At 31.8% G+C, this 23,163-nt stretch overlaps 1 protein-coding gene across 1 annotated transcript in view; it reads right to left on the bottom strand.

Annotated features, from left to right (window-relative positions):
- The window catches only part of LOC123715413 (pregnancy zone protein-like), a 37,807-nt gene extending 27,645 nt beyond the window's left edge, over positions 1-10,162 (bottom strand). The window contains exons 1-5 of the mRNA XM_045670407.1: positions 9,995-10,162; positions 4,446-4,615; positions 3,779-3,851; positions 3,429-3,591; positions 409-579 (exon numbers count right to left, since the gene is read on the bottom strand). Of these exons, the coding sequence (XP_045526363.1) occupies positions 409-579; positions 3,429-3,591; positions 3,779-3,851; positions 4,446-4,615; positions 9,995-10,065 (648 nt within the window). The 5' untranslated portion in view covers positions 10,066-10,162. The remainder of the gene's footprint in view (positions 1-408; positions 580-3,428; positions 3,592-3,778; positions 3,852-4,445; positions 4,616-9,994) is intronic.
- Between the last annotated feature and the right edge of the window lie 13,001 nt (positions 10,163-23,163).

Raw genomic sequence — 23,163 nt, 5'->3', positions numbered from 1 at the left:
CTGTAGAATTTGTTACGTCATACACGGAGTATCATTTATATTAGATAAATATAGTATAATTAGTATTAAGTAAGATTTTAATTTTAATTATTTGAAATTTAATAACAGATTTTTGATGAGCAAAAGTTTTAATTGCAATAGTCAAGATTATCTTCACAATTCTTTTCTTTTATTACTTTTTATTTTACTTAGGGATGCCGGGTCTTCCAGGCATTGCTTACGTAGCGATAAGGCCGCCTGTCGCACCATGTTTTTAAACTTTATTTTTACTAACGATAATGTATTAAAAAAATATCCCAGTTGACTGCAGATATTAATTTAACTAAGGTTAGACTAATGATTGAGAAAATAACTGCACTAATCATTAAATATAATTGGTAAGTAATTTTTAAAGAGTTTAATGTTAACCTGAGTCCCGTCTGCAAGTCTGCCCCGCAAAGTCCACTTCCCTGTTGGTGACAGCTCGTCTAATTGATACTGAAGTTGAGCCACTCCGAGCCGAGTCCTCACATGTGACCACTGAGCTAGTCTCGAACCCTCCCAAGCACCACGAGGACCTTCTAACCATATTTCATCTAGCTGAAAGTTTTTCCAAATATGTTAAAATATTTTCCCTCTAGACAAGTTCCCCACCACGGCCCAAATTGGAGGGCCGGAGAACCAGGAGATGCCCGTGTATTAGTCGCAGAAACACTCAAGATTCACGCAGAGTTACCCTTTTCATACAGCCCCAGCTGAGCTGTCAAGGCCTGACCGATGACAATTATTTCACCATTAGAACTTTACATTATATCCATTGAAACATGTACACAACATCCGTGTCCATGCATTTAAAATGCCTCCGTTAACTTACGGCCGCTTTCTATACTCAATCCCAATCTAATTTTTCTACTAGACAATGATATTTCAATCCATTTCTCATAAAATCCTTGTTACTAACCGGTCGATGGATTTTGTAAAATATCTTTAAATTCAACAGTTCGAATTTTGACATTTATGTATCTAAATTAGCGAAAATCTGGATTGAAAATAATTTTAGATTATAGATCGAGTATAGAAAGCGGCCTTTAATGGATACCGGCTCTAAGGGCATAAGCGCGCTAAGTGTAACTAAACTTAATTGTGTATGTGTCAAAATTCTACTTTGGAGAAAATCACGCTTCTGAATGTTGCCCAAAGTTTTACTAACGTTTCAAGACACCAATTAGATGCCATTTTATTCAAGTATAACCATATGACACTTTCGTGTTTAATTTTAACTTGTTACAAAGACTTACGACAATAGTATGCACCCGGAAGTATATATTATGTATGATATTTTTCCTAATAGAAAGTTCGAGAAAATGTAATGACTGACTTATGAAAACGTTGCAATAAATAATACTTGTGACCAATTAAGTAAACAAATTATTTGCATACGCGCAGAGCGTGTTCTAAACTGTGTCAGTGTGACGCAGACTTTTATAAATATGCTGTAGTCAAACCTGAAGCCGGCCTTTTACAAATAAATGCAAATAGTAGCAAGAGCAAATGGGCATTTTGGGTTCATTAAAGACAGTGCAGTTCACATTTCTTAATATAAATATTAGTTGTATTATTTCTAAAATTATATATACATGTAAACTAAACAATTGATGTCGGGATTAAATAATTAATAAAGTAAAATGTCAAAAACGTTTTCGATTTTGACATATGGTGGTGATAGTTCGCGCTTAATCTCATTTCTGAATATTAGGCGTGCTGACGTCATATTTAGGTATTAGGTAGATTTTTTTGCTTCCATGGCGAACTTAAATTAACCAGTTTAAAGGTTAACACAAAATTGATAAGGACATAAGTAAGTCGCTCAAAACAAAAGACAAAAATAGCATAAAAAGCATTTATATATGAAATGTAATTTGACATTAAAAGGGAAAATTAAAAGTGTTATGTTCAACCTAGTCATAAGGTTTAACAAAGACATGGTTTTCCTAACAAAATCCGATACAATATTTAGTTATTTTATGAAAGTTATAACATTTGACGGCAACATGAATACAACCGCAGGACCGGTTGTAAGGCTTTTCAAATAATGGATATACTGTTAATACGAGTTGTGACACTAATGAACAGTTAAACTCTCTTTTCAATGTTTATTTTAATTTCTCTTCAAATTAAAAAGGTCAGTTTTCTTGTTTTTACAATTATTCTGCGTCATTTTATTCAAAACTGTAAGTTTGTACTTTTACAGGAAACTGATTTTTTTGGATCTTAAAAATATTTAATACCACCCATATACATTTACAATATTCTTAACCTGCATAATAATAATTCTACATAGATAAATGGTAAAACTAAAATAAATCTAATTAATTAAATATTATATAGTTTCTTCACTTGCAAATCTCAAAACTAACTTTGAACTCCAATAGTTTTCCTAGTACCTAGCACAGTAAGGTCGTCAGGAAATTGACTTAAATGAATGTAACACACAAAAATGTGTCAGCCCCATACTCCATTGAGATCTCATTATTACATAAAACTATAACTAAATACTATTTTGATATACCTTCAATACAAGGAGTAGTCGTAAATTTAGAACAATAACTTAATAAATTAAAAAATACATGTATTAGAACCAATTGTAAACCTAAAATTAGTGATTATTTTAAACTATTTGTCTAAGTTATTGCTATTTTCATTTGAAGAATTAAGCCATAAATGTAGTTAAATTAGTATTTATAAATATAAAAGAATGTCGTCTAACGAGATAAGTTTTTTATCGCGCATTGGACCCGTGTCCTTATAGTCCTTGGAGTTTAAATAGTCCGTACTAAAATCAAAACGTTTATTTTTATCGTATATTTAAATCGAAGTATGGCGTTTTCGAAAAGGGATAATTTAATTAATTTTTATATACTTACTTATTATGTATAAGTAAAATATTTAAGAAAAACACTTTTTGAACTTATAGTTATTTAGATAATTCTAAATTTAAATTTTTTTCTAACGTTTCGCGTGTTTTTCTTAATGTGTAAAAGACATTACTAAGTAAAATAATGTTTAAAAAAAGTTTACTATTGTTGTATATATAAAATAGGAAATAACTTGGGTATATATTTTCATAATATTATTAGGTACTACTTATAAATCTATATAAATAAAAAGTAATCACATAATATGTTGCTATTTAAAGATAACTGGACCAATTCCAGTAATTTTTATTTATATATTCCTTGAACTCTGAGGAATGTTTTTATGTAGAGGTTTATTTGGGAAATTGTACGGTAAAACATAAAAACTCGGTTTTATTCCCAAAAAGCGAACTGTCTCTATGGGGTAGCATAGCAAAATGTTTTATATATTATGTTGGTATGTATGAATATTAAGGCGAAAACGAATTCGGGGGCAGCTACATAAATAAATATTATTATGAAGATACTACTTACAGTAGTGTGTGCCGGCGTCAAATCTGCTTTTAAAGCCAGAATCCGAAATCTTACAGAATCTCCAGGCCTGTATCGGGCACGTTCAGAATGAATGACCAAAAGTTTACCACTGGAAATTCGGATTGGCAAGTGACGCTCCCAGGTGCAACCGACTTCTGGATATCTGTTTAAAATTAATATTTATACCTATGTATTATTCTTCCTAAACAAAATTTATGTTTAAATATGAGTACAAAATTGCTGATGTGACTGAAATTTTTGGATGATATGATCATGCGAATTATGGTGATGAATCTAATATTTTTAATTCGAAGAATCTATAAAGTTTTTGTCTATAAAGCATTTCTTACCTGATGTTTACACTTAGTTCTGTTTTAGTATTAGGCTGGAGGGGCACCGATATGTCCAAACAGCCTCCATCACCTGAAAACATTTTTATGATTTTATATTTCATTTTTCACGAAAACGGTATAACCATTGCCATAATATTAAAAAAAACGGTATAACCAAAATTGACAAATTAGTTTTTTTTTAAATTAATTTATAACACTCTACTCCCCTGCCATATTGTCCAGGGACTTTTTATACCACATTTTTTCCAAAAATAAAAACAATATACATTTAAGTAATTCTACTAGTTCGCGAATGGCAGGGGTCGCGAAATACGCCCAGGCTGCATCGGTAATATTTTTATTTACAATAGGTATTCATGGGCGAGCCGGGGCGCAATTCCTCGCGAGACCCGCTCTTTCGGTTTTGTTTGCCTCCTTTAAATATTTAAGAATTTTTTCGCAGAACCGTTCCAGGCACGGTCTGTGCTTTATTAACATGTCCTGTATGCCGACAAATTAGATTAATTGGATATAAAATAACGCAGAATTTTCCCTAAATATTTGATAGTTACACGACGTCATATCTTTATATACATTCGTACAAAATATGTTGATTATTTCCATTTAGAGTACACAATTTTAAAGTAAAAAAGTACATGGTTATAGTATATTTAAGTTATCTCACCTGGATTCAGTTGCCTTGTAGATGTAACGGTTTCGCCATTAACATTTAAAGTGAGCAGTAGCCTGGCCGGTCCATCTGGGTAGAAGCGAGAGACACAGGCGCGGCTACTGCCTCCACCTGTCAATACTCCTGGGACCAGTACCAAGTGGTTCTGATCTGTACATGGATTGCTGAAATATAACAATCTTTCTAAAACTTACACGTCACACGTCTACTTTTACATTCCCTTGGCTTTTTTATTTCAATAATATTACAAAAATATATTGATGGCGCCAAAAATCTGTAGACCACAGATCAACGTGGTTGCCACAGTTTATAAAAAAAAATATGTAAATCGTCCATAGACATGACGTGGCTCGAGTGGGCGTCCAATTTAGTTCGATATTGAAAATGTTATTCTTAAAATAACTATGTCTTGGTGATTACTAACTATAGACTTAGACGTAATAAAGTTCTATGTTATAGTCAATTACAACATAGTCTGCGAGAAATATTGTTTAGTCTATAAAATTAATCGTCTGTACAACATTGTGACGGAAGCACTTTTTATGGATTTGTAATTCGAAATTATGGTTTGCTAAAGCATTGCTAAGAAAGAAATAGTATGTTATGAATTGATGTAAGATATATATTTAACCCTTAGCATCCTCTTAATAAATACTACTTTTTACAAGGCCAACGTTGTTTCACATTATTGTTTTGGTCTGGTCAGATGTAAAACAATTTGTAATTGTTTAGATTTTTTAGATTAGTGCAACGTTTCCCATTGTTTGCATATTAAATATTCCTTAATCTTTATGACTGAAAATTGTGTGCTTTTTTCACCTAATTGGGTAGAGAGTTAAGGTATATTATTAATATTTGTGTGTGTTTATCGAACCGTTCGTTGTGGTTCAGTCACATATATAGTTTAGTAATTATACAGAGAATTTAATAAATTTAACGGAGCTTTTATACTCCCAATAAATACTTGTATACAATAAAACACCGGAAGATTACAGAAGAATCTTCGCACATCATAAGGAAATGGCCGAGAGTGGGTCAATGCCATCTAGAGAGTGACGATACAAGCTCATCTAGAAGGTTGCTATTGAGGTCACGAGGACACAGCTAACAAAAATATATGGTTTTTTAGGCGCATGTTTTTTGCCGTCTCACTTATATTAAGGTTTTTATTGAACTAATTCTTTATAGAATACGTTACATCTAAAGGAGAAGCTGTATTTTATGTGAGGTTAGGCGAAGCTTAATCGAATCTAGTTTGCATTCATAAACTACGTTACGTTTAAAGTTACAGGATTAAAGCTATGTATGATTAACTTATAATTATTTTACATACTTCTTTTTATAAAAATAATTATAAGTTTATAATAATACATAGCTTCAATCCGGTTCAAAAGTGTTTTTTTTCAATACGTTACGTTTGTATTTTTAGTAGTTTTTTTTTATTAGTTACACTTATACATAAATATACTCCATATAACATATGAAATTGGCGTTTTGTGTCGGAGGAACAAAAAGTAGATTTTAAAAAATAGAATAAATTTAATTAGTCAAAGTTTGTACCTATCTACGCACTTTTGCCATCTTATAGGTCATTGATGGTCATTGGTCATTGATCCCTTTACTAAAAAAAACGTTCAGACGGGAGTCAATAATTTAGGCCTTTTTCGACTGCCGCATCAAATATACATTTAATGTTTTAGTGCAAAGTTATTCAAATTTCGAAAAAATGGTAATCTGTTAGAGCAAGGTCCGGGGAGTACGGTGGATGTCTTAGACATTCCAATTGAAACTCCTTTAATTTGGTAGATTTGTTTTAAATTTTTCTACTCTTTCTTCTGTTTTTAAGCGCGCTTGAGCTGTGCATAACTTAGCACAACAGATTCGCTTAATCATAAACCGGCAAATATATGCTTACGTTGGGAACCGTCCTATACATTGGTTGGAGACATATATTTCTACAAATACTGTGCAGTATTATTATTAGATTAGTTACATTAGTCAACAAATTACATTATTTGTATGGGCTTAAAATAATTAGTTCATATTTGTCATTTTGTAAATATTCTTTAGATAGTTTTTCGTGATACATTTTTTAAATTTCTTATTTCGTGTGTTTTTTTATGTGAGTCACTTGTTATGGTTTGATATTTTGTAAATAAATAATAAGATATCGTTTAGAAGCAAAGACAATTAGTCTTAGAAAGAATTACATATGCGTAATAGAATAGAATTTCGTATCGATAGCCGACAATGGTAACGAGCAACAACAATGTATCATTTTTATCAACCTTGCCGCTATACTGTATTTTATAACTTCCAGTTAAGTTTATTCTTTTTATAAGCGGATTATAAGTTAGTTAACAATAATATTACATTTTGCAATATTTTCCATTGATATATTAGCCGATGTTACTTACTTTTTTATAATTATAGTAGTTTATCCATTACAAATGAAAAACATCTTATGTTTTTTTTACAGAACAAACGCCTTCCCCTGATGTTAAGTGATAACGCCCATGGCCACTCTACATTGACTAGATACACTCTGTGTAGATCATTTTGAAAAATAGTTTAATATATAAAGGCAACCGTGGATGGTGATGTTGGGTGCAGCCGTGGGCCGTGGCCTAGGCCGTGGTCCATTTAGACAAAATCCAGGAGGAACTAGAGAAAGGAATAGTTAGAAGTACCCATAACCTACGAGCATGCATGGTAAATGTAATGGAAGTGAATGAGGCGAGAGAGGCTTCTCAGAACTGTAGCAAGTGGAGATCCTCGTTTTTGCCTACCGCGTGAATATAATAATTAATCAATAAATAAATTCGGTGGTTTTTTCGTAGATTTTTTTATGAAAACAATTAACGTTCTACATTACCCAACATTCCATAAATATATCTATATGTATACATTATTATATGTTGAAAGAAAACACTTTTTTTTCGGATTATTTTACATAATTTTTTACGACGTTTCGCGTGCTTTACAGCGTGCGTGGTCACGGTGATGATGGTCATGGTTATAAGTTTATAATAATTCATAGCTTCAATCCGGTAAAAAAGTTAACAAAAGACAATATTATTATATGTTCCTGAATACATATGTTTATAAAGAAAACGGACGTAATGCAATCACATCCGTGACTATAGGGTTTCTTTGTTTGCAATTGAAATTGACCGCAACAGTTTATGCAGTTGACACTAAGCCAACGACTTCATATAACATAGATTATTTTGTCTCTGCTAAAGTACTGTGTAATTGTGAGAACTAAGCAAAAAGTGTTACTGTAACACATAGTATAAGAGCAGCAGGTCTACTCTGTACAATAATACTGACAACGTATAACATTAACAAAAGCGCCTGGGTTATATGGGCAGGCCAGCGAGTTCCTTTAGTCTGGCAGACACAATAAGTTTTTCTAAATTTCTCAGATCTCTACGAGTTACGTATCCAAGAAATTTCAGAAGCCGTTGGTAACAAAGTGTCGAAAAACGCGTTGAATTTTCACTTGTACTATCTTAGTGTGGTACATTTGTTTTCTCAACTGTCCAGGGAATTCTTAGCATTCTCCTTCAACACCACATCATATTTCAATTAACTTGACATAACCAGTATTTCATTAAGGATTTATTTGAAAGTTCTTATAATAGTTTGGTCTAAGGAATTATAATCGCTAAGCGGAAAAAGCGAAGAATAGCTGGCCCTATGTGGTTGCGTAAAGCTAGAAACAGAAAAGACTGGAAGCCCTTAGAGGAGGCCTATGTCCAAGGACAAGCTGTATAACAGAAATCAACCGGCTTGTCGATTAATTATTAGTTTTTATTTTTGTGTTAATCTTTTAGTATTTCATATTATTATGTACTAGTATAAGTAATTACAGCAATAAAGGCTATTATTATTATAACGGAAAACAATGTATGTTATCCGTTAAGAGATTGCTTTAACTAAATTTGAGGGGCAAAATTCGTTTCCAGAGTAAGCAAAACATGTTTTAACGTCAGACAGGCGGCTTTATAACTACTTGTCTGTCTAATACTATAAATAATTATCAGGGACTCATCTACGTGTCTATGTCGCAGCCAAGTAGCTTAATAAGCCGTTCAATTAACAGCCTAGCCTCTTAACTAAACAGCCCTATTTAACTGGCGGCCTGAAAGATATTTAGCCGTAGCGTTTGTAACAACATTTAAAAAACTGACTCGCTAATGCTGAGGTCATTCGTACGACAGAGTGAGTGGCAGAAATATTAACATTATTATTTTCACTTCACTCTTCCATTGTACTTATTGTTTTTCATTAAACTTTGGAAAACACCATCAAAGTTGTGGTTAGGCGACGCCATGTTGACATGTTTGGAGAGTTTCGTTTGAGTTTGAGAGTGGAAGAAGGTGGAACTAAATTTAAAACCGTCAATAGGCTAGGCAAGAAATGAAACGTCATCGAGCCAAGTTATTTGCTAGCTGTTTGATCAACTGGCTCAAATCATCTTTAAGGCCGCTAGTTAAACGGCGCTGTTTAGTTAAGAGGCTACGCTGTTCATTGAACGGCTAAAAGCTAGTTTTATTATTATTATACACCATGTACTAAAACAGTTTTTGCAACGTTCTAGTTCAATACTATAGCAACCTTCTAGTCCTCAGGTAAACAATCAGTTTGTGATTGAGATTGCGAAGCAATTATTTAAAACAAAGGAAAAAATGTAGTTGTAGAAGTGACTCATTCTTGCTATCTAATACTGCTTTAAACTCTAAAATATCATTACGTCGAAGAATAGGTATATAACATAATTTAGAATTTATTGAAAACCAAACAGAAGAACGAAGATACATCGAATAATATCGTAGCACTAAACGAAATCAAATGTAACTATAAAAACTTTGTTGAGAGAAATTGATATTTAATTAAAATCCAAAAAAAAAATGGTTATGGTTTGTTGTTTACGTTATTAGACAAACAAAATTCCAAATATATTATTTAGTTAGATAATCATTAAGTTGAACAAAAACAATTGTTAATAATTACAAGAGTGGAGAATTATCACAATTTATATAAGAAGAACTTACCCCTCTTTTTCAGAGCTGAGGCGGATCATTTTATAATCAAATAATCTGACACCTGACAGTTGTAAGCAAACATACACAAGATATAATTACGTTAAAATGTTAACCACCTTAAGGGGTTTTAAAGTCAATTAAAAATTAAGGGCTACAAAATAATTGTAGCATAGTAAGGTGAATTAATCTGAAACCGGTTTAGTAGTTTTTGAGTTTATTCGGTACGAATATCTTTATAAAATAGATAGATTTACTTTTTATCAATTATTTAGAAAGCGATTACTGTAAGATATTTTACTATGCACGCAGAAATTTGTCCACTTATTATATATTCAAATATATAATTGTACAATAATATAGGTTCTGTTTGTAGGAAAACTATTACAAGGCATAGATTATAGAATTTATATAAAAAAAATTGTGTATATATATACACAATAGAGTATTTTTATTTGTTTATAGGAATCGTATTAACAACTGAAATATACTAACCTCGTTATATTATCAGCGTAATTTGCAAACAATGGCGTCAAAAACAAACAAATTATCACAATTAACAACATTATAAAATTTCAATACACAAAAACCATAACTTGCACTTAATATCACGTTAAACATTTAAAATTAAATATTAAGATGCGTCCGCGCAAACGGTCGCAACGCCACTCCGGCCGCGAATGTGTGAGTTCAGTCGTCTGCAACATTTTTTGCTTTATACAGATGATCACAGTTATATGAACTACACTATACATTACATATTACTTTTAATAGATCTATTACAGTCCGCTAAGTATAAGTTATCATGTGGTGAAAAGTAAATAATTTTGTTAAATGTCAAAGTATGTTTAACATTTCCAAAGTTGGGTAGTGTTTGAAGTGACGTTAATGTGGATCAAAAACACCTCGATCTATCTACAAAGACAATTTTTATCATTTGGTAATGGTAATAATACAGCTTAAATACACGAGCCAGCAGATCAAGCGACGCAAGTGGAAATGGATGGGCCGTCCGAGAAGATTCCAATAATATATATAAGTATCTGTTAATAAACCTATATACAAGTTTATAGCTTAATCATAAAATTAAAATAATTAGACGAAATTCTCCCCCAAGTCCCGTTGAGGCATGCAACTTCATACTATAATATCCCACACATAACTATAACTTCATACTAACTATTGGTAATTAAGATGAACACGATATGTATATACAAAACAGTTAGAACAATCAAATAATTTTAGCATTGATTGGCATATACGGTACACGATAATGAACTTTTTATGAGCGTAAATTGCTTTGTAATAAAAGTCATTACAGTTCATAATTTCATATAATATACACCTTATTATGCGCCATGATAAAATTTCATATTAACAATGTATGAAAATCTAAAATGCTTAGTACACTTTTAAAGTCATTTGTAATACAATATTTTTTTAATGGTAAACAACAATAAAAATGAAATATTGCGTTTTTATATTTATATAGAATACGCTTCTTAATATATTTTCATATTAATGTCGTTTAAGTACAGACTTCGATGTATAAAAAATATTACATATAAGTTCCTGTGTTTATTATAAATGTGGTTTTATTTACTTTTAATTCATTCAATGGTTGACAATCTCTGAATAGGTCAATAGAGCGTGCGTTGACCGAAGCAAATGTATTCAAATATTAATTAAAACTATATAAATTTCTAGATTTCTTATGATTTTTATCAGTGACTGTGCCATGACTTTGGTTTACCTTCACCGCATGGTTCATGGTTACGCGCAAAAACATCTGTCATATAAATATTTTATTTCAATGTTATGATTATTTCATACACATTGTAGAAAAAATAATGTCTTAATTCGAAATGTTTGAAATTTCCTAATCATTAATTTGCATTTAAAAAATCTTTTCTGCCTAATTTAACCTCTATTATTGCTTAATTTCACGTTGCTAGGCAACCAAAAACCCCTCATGTTTCTATCTTATTCCTAATTTCCATTCTTTCTGCATAATAATATATATTCAGAATGACACAATAAAGACAATAATTCAATTTTGCCTTATATTCATTTAAATTGTAAATTAATTTATAAACATTTTCAGATATTTTTTCATGTTACATTTCTAATATTTAAAAAATAATAATAATTTAATATTTTTTATAAAAGCGACACCTAGTTTACTTCGCTAAAACTAACCTTGCGTGTATGGCGAGTTTGTCATTGACCGATGTTAGTAGTAAAGTTTATAGCTAGATGGCAGTTAAATAAAAATAAATATTTTCAAGTGTAACAGTAACGCTACACGCATTGTAACAATGATAATATGATAAATATTATTATTTCATTATAATTATTCTCGTAATCGAAGAACCGCAATTCTAAAAACAGACCCTTTGCCGCTACTCCTCTTTTCAAAGACACTCTTCTGCCGCAGCCAGCATTGGAATACTTGGCGTATCGAACAGCGTTCAATTCCGCAGTCATTTGGAGGGAAAGGATAAATTAGCCTCCAAGAACCTCGGTCTTGTCAGCAATTTATGGGTCCAAAATCAAAATCGGCCCAAATTTAAGTTAACTGGTTTAATGTAAATAACTGACTCTTAATGAGAATAAAACAAAATGTATTGTATTAACAACTATTAGCGTAAATCGAGATATTGTTAAACTTAAAGTTAAGGACAGTTAACTAACTAACTCACACAGCCTCCTTCGAATAGGCTGAGCTCTGCAGCATATCTAGTAAAGAAAATACGAGAGTTTACTTATCAGGACACAACTAATATTGTGTATCATAGTTACTTTCACAGCGTTAGTCCTACGGTATTCTACGTACTGTGGGGTGCTGCTGCAGAGGTTTAATCCATATTCGTGCTGCAGAAGCGGGCTGGTCGGGGTGTTTGTTGTGTTTCTCTGAGGAAGTCGGTACGGAATAAGTCTAAGGAATTAAATATTATGACACTATCTGGTCAATATATTCTTGAAACCTTGTAGTATGGACAAAAAATATAAGTGATTTTAAAACAAATGGAACCTTTCACCAGTATAATACTCGAAAGAGTATACTGCTGACAGACTCGTTATATGGAAATTGTATTCGTTTTCACAAAAAAACTCACAAGCGAAATTACAGAGTTATCACTAAACAAATTCAAAACTCACGGTAAACATTAATTAATTAATAAATTTGACGAATATTTAAACGTTCCTAATTCTTGGGATTAATTTGCTCAAACAATTTGTACGACTCAAAACTCGGATTAAAAGGAGTGGCGAAGCGATTCTTGCCAGTTCTTCTTGCCAGTTATACGCCAGTTACATGCGAACTGGACGTAAATGTAAATTTACAAGCAATTTAACATGTTTGATGATCATAAGTATACTTGTTTACCTATAGGAATAAAGATATTTTGAGTTTGAGTATAATTAAGTACGGGATGTCTGCACCAAGAGACTAAGGTAACAGACGGAGCTCTACGGGTAGGATCAATGGTTCAAGGTGGAATTATCTCTAAGCTATCGGGCAGACTCACCACAATAATTAAGGGCTTTAAGAAGTCTTTGCCACTTTGAGAGGAAACGAGAAATTAATAAGACAGAGCAATATTCAAATCTGATATATTTTTATAAAACAATCAATGTCTTAAATACGACTTTCACATTATTTACACATACATTATATTATTCTTGTGAGCTGTGGTGTAGAGCGCAGCTTCAGCTGTTAAAATAGAACAACCACGTGAGCCATGTCTGCAGTTGGTAAATATTCATTTCTGTCAGTGTTAGTATCACTTAACATCAGGTGAGCCACATGCACGATTGCTCCGGTTCTATAAAAATATGTATCGAGTGAGACAATTATCATTTAACATCAGTTAATTTTTAATGGCAATAAAAAAATAATAAGAAAGGTACATACACTTTTAAATTGGCCAGACCTAGGGACAAGACTGAAAAGTTTTAAAAATCCTTATAAACAATCTAGTAATAACTATATTTAAAAATGTGACGGTATTTTTTTTTACAATGCCGATACAGAAGTTTCACTTCATAAAATGACAAACTATAATCTCAATATCGTAAAGTTCAACCACTGTTAGAAATGCCTTTTTTCACCTGGCAATATTCCAAGCGTTGAACTCAAAGCGCCAAATAAAAATTAATTATCACCCCTTTTCGCTTCGTTCATTGTACTCCGATGAAATATAAAGCGAGTTTACAAGCTATTGTGGCGTCAATTGAGTTTTTAAAAGCTAATACACTCAGACTTAGAGTTTTAAATATATGAAATTCCATATCACACGTTTTGTAAATGAAAACTTGCCAACACCAACACGTTTTTGATATGGATTTTTTTAAATAATTAATAATTGAAAACATGGAAAATGGATATATTAAACAAAATATTGAAGTAATACCTAATTCGGATGTGTTCAGTGATGGTGTGTATATTAGGATATGTATGTAATGTGTGCTTTATGCACGTTGTTTAGCGCTATATATATTCTTAATACTGAAGCATATTCCTTGATAGCTTTTGTTATTGTTTTAATTTCTCGACAATTTTAGTTTGACTCCGTTATAATATCTAATGAGTTAATAATATGTTCAGTATTATGATTGAAATTTGAAACAAATATTTATTTTATTAACTTAGTTTCAACATGATACATTCTTTAACCTAAAATATTGATATATGTTTGTTATTAAAATTTTTAAAGGCAAAGTGCCTTTATAGCGTAGGCGAGTATTTGGACCATAGATTTGACACCGATTGTAAATAATTTAACTTTGACATTATTTTATATTCCTTATAAGAAAGACATTGTAAAAATGATGTGACATTTGCATGCCTATTTATATAGAGAATTGTGCGGATATTTGTAATTGTTCGATCTAACCACTGTACCACTATCTTGGCAAATACAGGATTATTATTATTAAATAAATTTTAGTTTATGAATTAATTAAAAATATGTATTAACTTAGTTATAACAATTTGTAGGTTCTGTATAGTCGCTTCGTTAGCGCCAGTCTCAAGTTATCAAACATTTTAGTAAGTGAACTACAGTTGTGTATGGATAGAAGAAAACCGTCTAACGTCATGTCATGTTCCCACTGTCTTGTAATATTTCTTATTATTTGATCGGGACACGTATTCCGATTACCTAAACACAATTTATATAAATTTCAAAAAAGTTTTTGAATAATATTGTATCTCATTACTGTATGTATTATTATATCTGTGCTTGCGACTGAGTTTTTTTCCTTCCCTTGTATTAAGAGATAATGTTTTAGGATTCAATTGTTTTAGCGGACGTCAATAAGATAACAAAATGTAGGACCTTATTAAGGATACATTTATTTAAAACATTCTCTGTGGACAATTAAAACTCGCTTGTATGGTGAAGGAAAATCCTGAGAAAACCATCATGCCTTAGTCTATCATCAAGACGAAACTGAGGCGAAGACCTAAAGGTGGAAGTCACTGTTTTTTTTAAACAAGACAATGCTTAAACTATATTATTCGATTAAGCGGTTGTATTTAAAACAATAGTTAGTCACAAAATCAATTTATTTTGATGCTATAAAATAATTCTGAACTATTTACGGTTGACGGTACAGTGTTTAGTTCTGTTAATTACAGTTGAGTAGAGCCGAATCTGTGACGAGCACGCTCCCAACCCAGACCTAGACCGACTTTACTCATTACTGACTGATTGATCTGTGGCCATATTCTACCTTCAGACATTCGGTCTAGGCTTAGGGGCAAACTATTTACTCCTTTATAGGTATTTTTTCAATAACCAAACATCACAACTATTATTTTCTTTCATTATCTTCTTATTCATACAAATTATTTCTACCACATATTATAGGAGCTGCATGGCAGACTTCAATACAATTTTTGTAAAAAAATCTAATATAAGACCTATCTAGGGAGAAGTACTTTAAAAAACAAAGTAATTAGTAACAAAGGGTTATAAGTACACTGCTGCTGCCAATCATTTTTTTAACTATCTATTTATTAATTTTTAATTATTACTATTACTATATAGGTTAAGGATATTGTAAATAACTGTATATTTGTGTGTCGGAAATAAAAATCAGCAACCTCAATAAAGACACGTAACAAACAAATTCCGATGAATCGTATAAATATATGTTTCAATAGAAATATCTAAACAATAACAGCCCATTTTTACATAGAATAAATAAGGCCGTAAGTATTCGTATTTTTTTATTGAAACCCCGAGTTAGAAAAATAGTTTCCCAACTTACAAACCAAATGCAAGTGTACAGATTAGAAGGCACACTGTATATTAAAATTCTTTCAGCGAGTAGCGACATCTAGTGACATTTCTAAAATGAAATCACGACATTGCTTGCAAGACGAGCTACGAATGTTAATAATAAAATATCTTTTTAGGGAAACATTCTAACCTAAACGGGGCTATATCTGCCGCCTGCTTTTATCCTTGTTTGTATTAGTGGAAACTATGTTTTAGTTTTAAAATTCCCGTAATCGAGTAAAGCGTTTTGTATAACTGGGTATAAGCTTGTGGTGATATAAAAGATTTTATATTTTGGGTATTATCTTAAAATAATCTTAATTTTTAGTACTTCGTTGCGTGTGTCTCTAATCTCAAGTCATCCTTAACCGATTTAGTTAAATTATTGTGTGGATTCGACAATGGTTAAGATTTACAATTAGATTTTATTGGTTAAGATGCGTGTACTGGACCACGTCTGTCAGGTCCGTTAGACAAATATGATTTTTTTCTTATCTTATCTTTAGGCAAATCTCGCGTTTGACAGTTCACACATTTGTCAGTTTAATAATTTTGTGTATAAGCTATGGCCCCGGGAATTATATATAAGTTGTTAGTCTTAGACTCCGGTTGTATTTAAATATTCATAGCTAAAACAGAACCACGCCTGTAAGTAAACTAAATCTAGTATAGAACTATACAATTATTTAATATATCACCGACAACTATCCGCAAGTGTTGTTATAAACTAATGTTATACTTATAAACTGAAACTATTTTGTCTAATTAGCATTCAATTTAAAAACGCATTATTCTAAACAACCAACACGAGCGCAGTCATAGCAGACTATAAGAATTTTCAATTCAAGACCTCCTTGGATGACTATAATAAAACTCCTTGGTCTAAACTTCATTTATGCAAAACTTTTAAAATATCATGTTGATGTTCTTTATTCAAATATTTCAAACTTCATTATTGCAATTCGACGGAGACATCAGCTCGTACTGTAAACGTATAAAATCCAAATCCATACATCGTCTTAACGCACCTGCACAAAATAGATACAGCTCTGAGAAAAATTGGAAAATACTACCGTCGAGCTGTCACGTGTTACATTTATTCACCATTTCAGTTTTGAATTTATTCTTGGATTTGAACAAATGTCATTGCGGTAACCATAATTCATGGGATAATGGGACTTTTGGTGTATTTTATAGCCGCGACTTCAACGTTGAATTAGGATACATAAATCCATTTCTTTATATGAAGTCATTTTTTTAGGTTTGAACCAATATCACACAATCTATTTATGTATGTCTTTTAAGATCATTTGTTAATATAATAGGCCTGTAGGTGATCAGCCTTATACAGCCATGCCTGTCACACGCCCTCGACCTATTGGGTCTAAGGCAAGCCGGATTCCTCACGATGTTTTTCTTTATCGTTCGACTGAATATTAAATGCGTAGATAGAAAGAAAGTCCATTGGTAAACAGCCGAATATCGAACCTGCGACCTTAGGGATAAGAGCGCACGCTGAAGCCACTAGGCCAACACTGCTCTGTTAGTTATTAATAAATATTTTATTTATATTGAGCTATTTATTATTATGTTAGCAAAGTCATTTTTAACTTCTTGATGACACCTTTATTCTTATGAATATGATACGTAATAGTATGACAGGACTTGTTCTGATGATTTGTTCATCTTAATTATTTCGTGTCTAAAACTACACGTTCATCCTCCAAACGACAATCCCCCAAAACTACTTTTCCGTTTAGTTGTGATATGAAAGCCTAGGTATACCTACTAATTATATACATATTTCTCGTTATAAGAATAGAGAATTAACTTTGAAATTAATTGTTGTCGAAAAGTAAACTGTTTACATGTCCCGATTACAAGAGGAATACCTATTCCGTCATATTATTTCGGAACATTATTATTAAATATATTAAAAACCCTTAAACACAAATACTAATTATTATTTATGTGCTAGCATAAATATTCCATACATTTTCTTGTAAAAATTTTCAATTTGTTTATAAGGATGTATGTGTTTTGTTAGTTTGTTTAACAAGAACGAAATCGCTAGCAATTATAATAAAGAAAGATTTAATTAAATCTGTTGAATAATCTGGGGGCACGGCAGTTCTACCGCCAAGTCAAGCAGTACGGCCGTACCATCCTTTTCTCGCAGAAGTTTTTGACACCATATAAGTTCGTTAAGGATTGTGATTTCCATGCTTTGGCAATGTCAATCTATTTATTTAAAACATAAACGAAGATATGGTCCCTATAAGATGTTGTTAGGTTAGCTAATTAAGTAATAAATTAAGAAAGAAAGTTTCTTAAGTAGGGACTGAATAAATTAACCGACTTGGTATTACATGGATGTCACAACTTTTGACGGTGAAAGAACTTTGTTGTGAGACGTGGTTTTTCAAGTTATGGTTTTGATGGCATATTACGAGAGAGAATTAAAACAGAACGCTTGCCCTAAAGCAATGCTTGATTTCATCTTTCAGCTCGAGCTTAAAGCTGAGCTCAAAATAAGCTTCTATCCGTGTAAGCGATAAAATACCGGGCCGAAATTGGGTGAGTGCCACTACACTGAATGTTGCACGTTGAATATGTTCTGTATTTAGTACACGGCTTGGGAAACAATAAATTGTTAGTGAAATCGAAGTCACTGCGATGCAACGGGGTACGTGGATTGTGAGAGGTACAAGGATTGCACACTACGTTTTGCTTCGCGATTTTATTTTTATATTTAACACATTGTTTTAAGACTGGGCTGCTTAGGCTTTAGGCTTATTAGCCCCTAAAAGCGATGTCTTCCATAAAAGTAATAAATAAAAATACAATAAAGTTCTCGAAGTAAGAAACTACATATACATTAAGAAAAACACTTTTTGAACGGATTAAAGCTATGTATTATTGTCATGTCGATACCAACTTCGGGGCAATAAATACAGATAAAACAACTTTCACTGCAGCTGTCTGTCAGTCTGCACGCTGAAAAGTACGCGAAACGTCGGAAACATTTAGAATTATGTAAATAACTATAAGTTTTAAAAATAATACATAGCTTTAATCCGTTCAAAAAGTGTTTTTCTTAATGTGTAAAAGCTATTTTAACAAAAGACAATACTATACATATACATTGACAGTATTAAGTATGAAGTCAATCAATCGGACATTATTGGCTTACTTAAGTCATACGAAATTTCGTATTTAAGAAAATATTTTTTTTTAATTATTAATTATTGTAAATCTACGCGAATTGCTGGAACGAATTATTTTACAACTTTTTGATTGTTTTCTGCAAATAATTGATTTACGTTAAATACCACTTTCCGGTAATTTCTTTCCGTTTTCTTAGGTGCCGTCAAAACCGTTTATGACATCGTTTAGAACAATATACCGGTTATATTGACCAAAATCAAAGGTCCCGGCGGGTAAAAGTATGTATTAGGTACTTAATAACAACGTCATTGGCTGTTACGACTATCGTTTTTTACGATATGAATACTCCATTTGATGTCGTTTTAACAGATTTTTGCTGTATTTCCATTCATTTTTTTTACGCAATAATTTGCGTGGTCATGCGTATTAAATAGTATAATAAGCGTATTGTTAAGAGATTTACGTAAATAATATAATAATACTAAAGCCAGTGAGAAACTGAAATATTCGTTTATAATAAATTACATTTATTTTCTTTCAATTTAAACGGTATTTATTTTATCTTACAGTGGAGTTGGATTAATTACGAATTCTAGTATGTTAAATTACTAAGACATAGCTTTAGTTGGCGAAAGACCTAAAGTCCACAGGTCAGCGTTAAATCATAGTCGAATCTGGGGCTTACACGGCAGCTTTGTATGATGCATTTTCATGCTGCCTCCATTATATTAAACGACCCAACACTAGAATATCACTTACAAGAACATTGAAGTCCCTTGTACGCTTATAATTACGAGAAAGTAATAGTTATTAAAAACTGTCTAATAATACTTATTTTGAGTTAATCAGACGAGTTACTAGTGCGTTTCGGGGGACAATTAATGACGTTTTAATGCTAAAGATATTTCTTGACGGGTCTGGTTTAAATGGTCCTATTAAAAGGAGCCGTACTGCAACAACATACATACAACAATTATTAGAATGGTTTCTTTAAGAATTCCTCCCCCGTATTCGACGAGATATTCATAATTGTTCCATGTGCTACGAACACTCGGGCCGGGTTTTAGGTTTGATTAGGCCGGTTGACTATAACACAAATTATGGAGATGTAGACATTTTCCACCTTACCAAAGAAAGTGTAAGAAAATATTTTAAGAAGCGGGAAGACTGACTTAGCAGTATTAACAATTTAGTTTTTCTCTATAAAATATTAAGTTCTCGTTTGTTTTATGTTGAAATACAGTTTTCTTTTTTATCTATGAATGTACTTAATTGACTGGTGTGTTCTGTTCCGTACATTTTATCGTCAATATAATCTGTTTTGTGTATTGTCTATGTTTTTTTCTTTTATAATAGGGACATTGAGTAAGATTACTTATAAATAAATAAATAATTTTAGTGTTTTAAGCTATTACCATTGCTATATTACATGCCTAGTATTTCCTTACATTAATAAAAAAATTAGGATGAAGATTTTCGTTCTCTGAAAGTTATATAATATTATATATGTATATATCAATAATAACATTTAATTTATTTGAAATGTTGGAAGATGAATGTGATTAAAAATAAGAATTAAGTAAAAACAAAATTACAATTTTACATTTAAAATTTGTAGGATTTTGATTCGTGTTTTATATCAGACATCCTAGAAAAATGTAATATATACATAACGTTGAAGTATTTTCTTTACTACTAAAACTGATCGTTATTAATTGTTAAAAACGTAGGCGTATATTTGGTAAGCTCAGTATTGCATTAACCACGAATTTGGTTAAGCAACGCTATTGATATTTTTGAATTGTTTTCTAACATTAAATTGTCGAACAACATATGCGCTAAGTATATGTAGTATGTTTAATTGGGTTTGCATGATTATTTCTAGATGACGCTTTCGGCAACCCCGTCATATCGCCTTAATTATTGAATCATGCATATAAATGAATTCCTATTTCCCTTGGTCACGGCATCACGCGTGAATGGTTGGACTGATTTCGCTAATTATTTGTTTGTTATTGTAAGAAAAAAAAATTGAAATGTGCACGAAAAATTATAAAATTTAAGAATACTTAACCACCATATTAAGTAATTCCGACTTTTATTGCGATAGATTTTTTTTCAGTGCTTTACAATTCAAACGTTTTTGATGTATTGATAGAACATTGTGGAAAAACAAACAAAGAATGTTGTATATGATAAAGCATTAGAATAATAAACGCTTTGTATCTGAAATATGTTCTTAGTTAATTATACCAATTTAAATCAATATTGATAGTTAGGACAGGAACACGTCTGTCTGGTCCGGTAGTATCTCAATATTAAAACGACGGAGTCAGAAACATTTATAATTTTGTGAAGGTAATATTGAAATATTTAATACACGACCACGAAGGCAGACAATCACTGGTTAGAATTTAAAGTTTTTAAAATATTTCTGAAACTACTGAACTTAGGGACCTTCGAGAGAAGAGAGTACCATTGCAATGTGTGAGTGTCATTAGGTGGCAGTGCCACTTAAGATTTATTTATTTATAAAAAACAATCCTAGCCGGTGAACCTAAATTGTCAAGAATGCAACAATGAATAGAATATACACACGAAACAAAAAATTTGCTAATGAAATTAATTCGAAAAACAAATATAACTTAGGCACTAACAAATATTACAACTTTTGTATTGTCTTTGTTAAACATAGCTTTTACACATTTAAAGAAAAAAATATTTTCTTTCAAATAGAACTTTTGTCAGTTCACTCAACGGACCATACAAAAAGGTCGTGTAATTTGTTAACTAAAGTTAAACACAGAATCAAATGTGCATTTGGTGCAGGCGAGCCTGCTGCCCATTTGGCCCCTGTTATATAAAATAGTAAACCTAATGACGAAACGATATTGTTTCGATTGTGATTGGTCAATAGCATCGCTTGGCCAATAGTTGATGACCATCGTTATGATATCAATTCCGTTTGTCCAATCACGACAAAACTTATGTCTTCACGTTTCGTCTTTTGTTTTTATTCAAGGCAAGTGGGGATCTAACTGAACTGCAACGTTTAATTATGCCTTGAAATACTGGTCAGTTTAGTTTCACACGAATTCAAACGTTGATATTTCCTTAATTTTGTATGAATTTGAATAGTCCGAAACAATATAAGGACCTAAACTGCATCGAAACTGGATCGTGCAAAAAATTATGCCAAGCTAGAGAATACTTCTAAAGCAGTAAGTGATTTGAAGTGCGCTGGCTATTTGGCATAATCGAGATAAATTGTATGCATCACACCTAATCCCGATGCAGAAACACAAATCACACGGTGTTGCTAGTGCTATTTCAAAAACATGCATCGATATTCTCCCGGAAATCCGATAAATAACACATGTGTTGCCAGTTTCGTGCTACGCATACTGGCTTTGATTGGGGATATGTGAATTTTTAGATCTCAGTCTAGTGTTTCTTACGTTAGAAAAAAATGAAATCATATGCAACTTTATCAAATTAAATTAAATGTCGTAAATTTATTCGATATTTTTTAAATCCTGAATGTAAAGGTAATTTTCTTATTTGAAAATTAGGTAACTAAAATAGTCCAGTGGCGCAACAGCAAGTCCATATAGGCCGCCGATTGCATCAATTTCTTTGATTATTTATTCTGTTTCTGACAAATATCGTAGATTTTTGACCCATGCCGGTTTTCTCTCGATGTTTGCCTTCACCGTAAAAGTGTCAAGTAAAGGTTGGGAGTCGCACGCTAAAACTACTGCACTGCCAGCATACTGTGTGATGGCGTATACCATACATCAATCTCAAATAGAATCTACTTTAATCAATTTATATCACAAATTAAACTCTATTTCAAAAAATTGTATCAGTTTCAGGCACTTTAAGTACTTAAGCAAGAAATTCGAGGTCAAATAAATTTCGGATCTTAATTGAATTGGTAATGTTGGCCTGATCAATATTTACTGTCTGCCTTTGAAATGAATTTAATGTTAGTTAACTATAGTTCTATTTTAATTGTTATCGTTCTACAACTGAGGGTTTTTTAGGTAGTTGAGCGCGGCGGCAAAGCACGATAACTATGTGGAACCTGCTGCCAACTGAAGTATTTCCGAACTAATTCGACTTAGGGTCCTTCAAAAGAAGAGTGTACCAATTCTTTAAATCGAGCCCTCAGAGGGTATTGAGAGTATCCATGGGCAATCA

This window comes from Pieris brassicae, chromosome 10 (assembly GCF_905147105.1).
Source record: "Pieris brassicae chromosome 10, ilPieBrab1.1, whole genome shotgun sequence".
Classification (NCBI taxonomy): Eukaryota; Metazoa; Arthropoda; class Insecta; order Lepidoptera; family Pieridae; genus Pieris; species Pieris brassicae.
The sequence above is the reverse complement of the archived record's forward strand: the minus strand, read 5'-3'. Positions and strand labels throughout refer to the sequence as shown.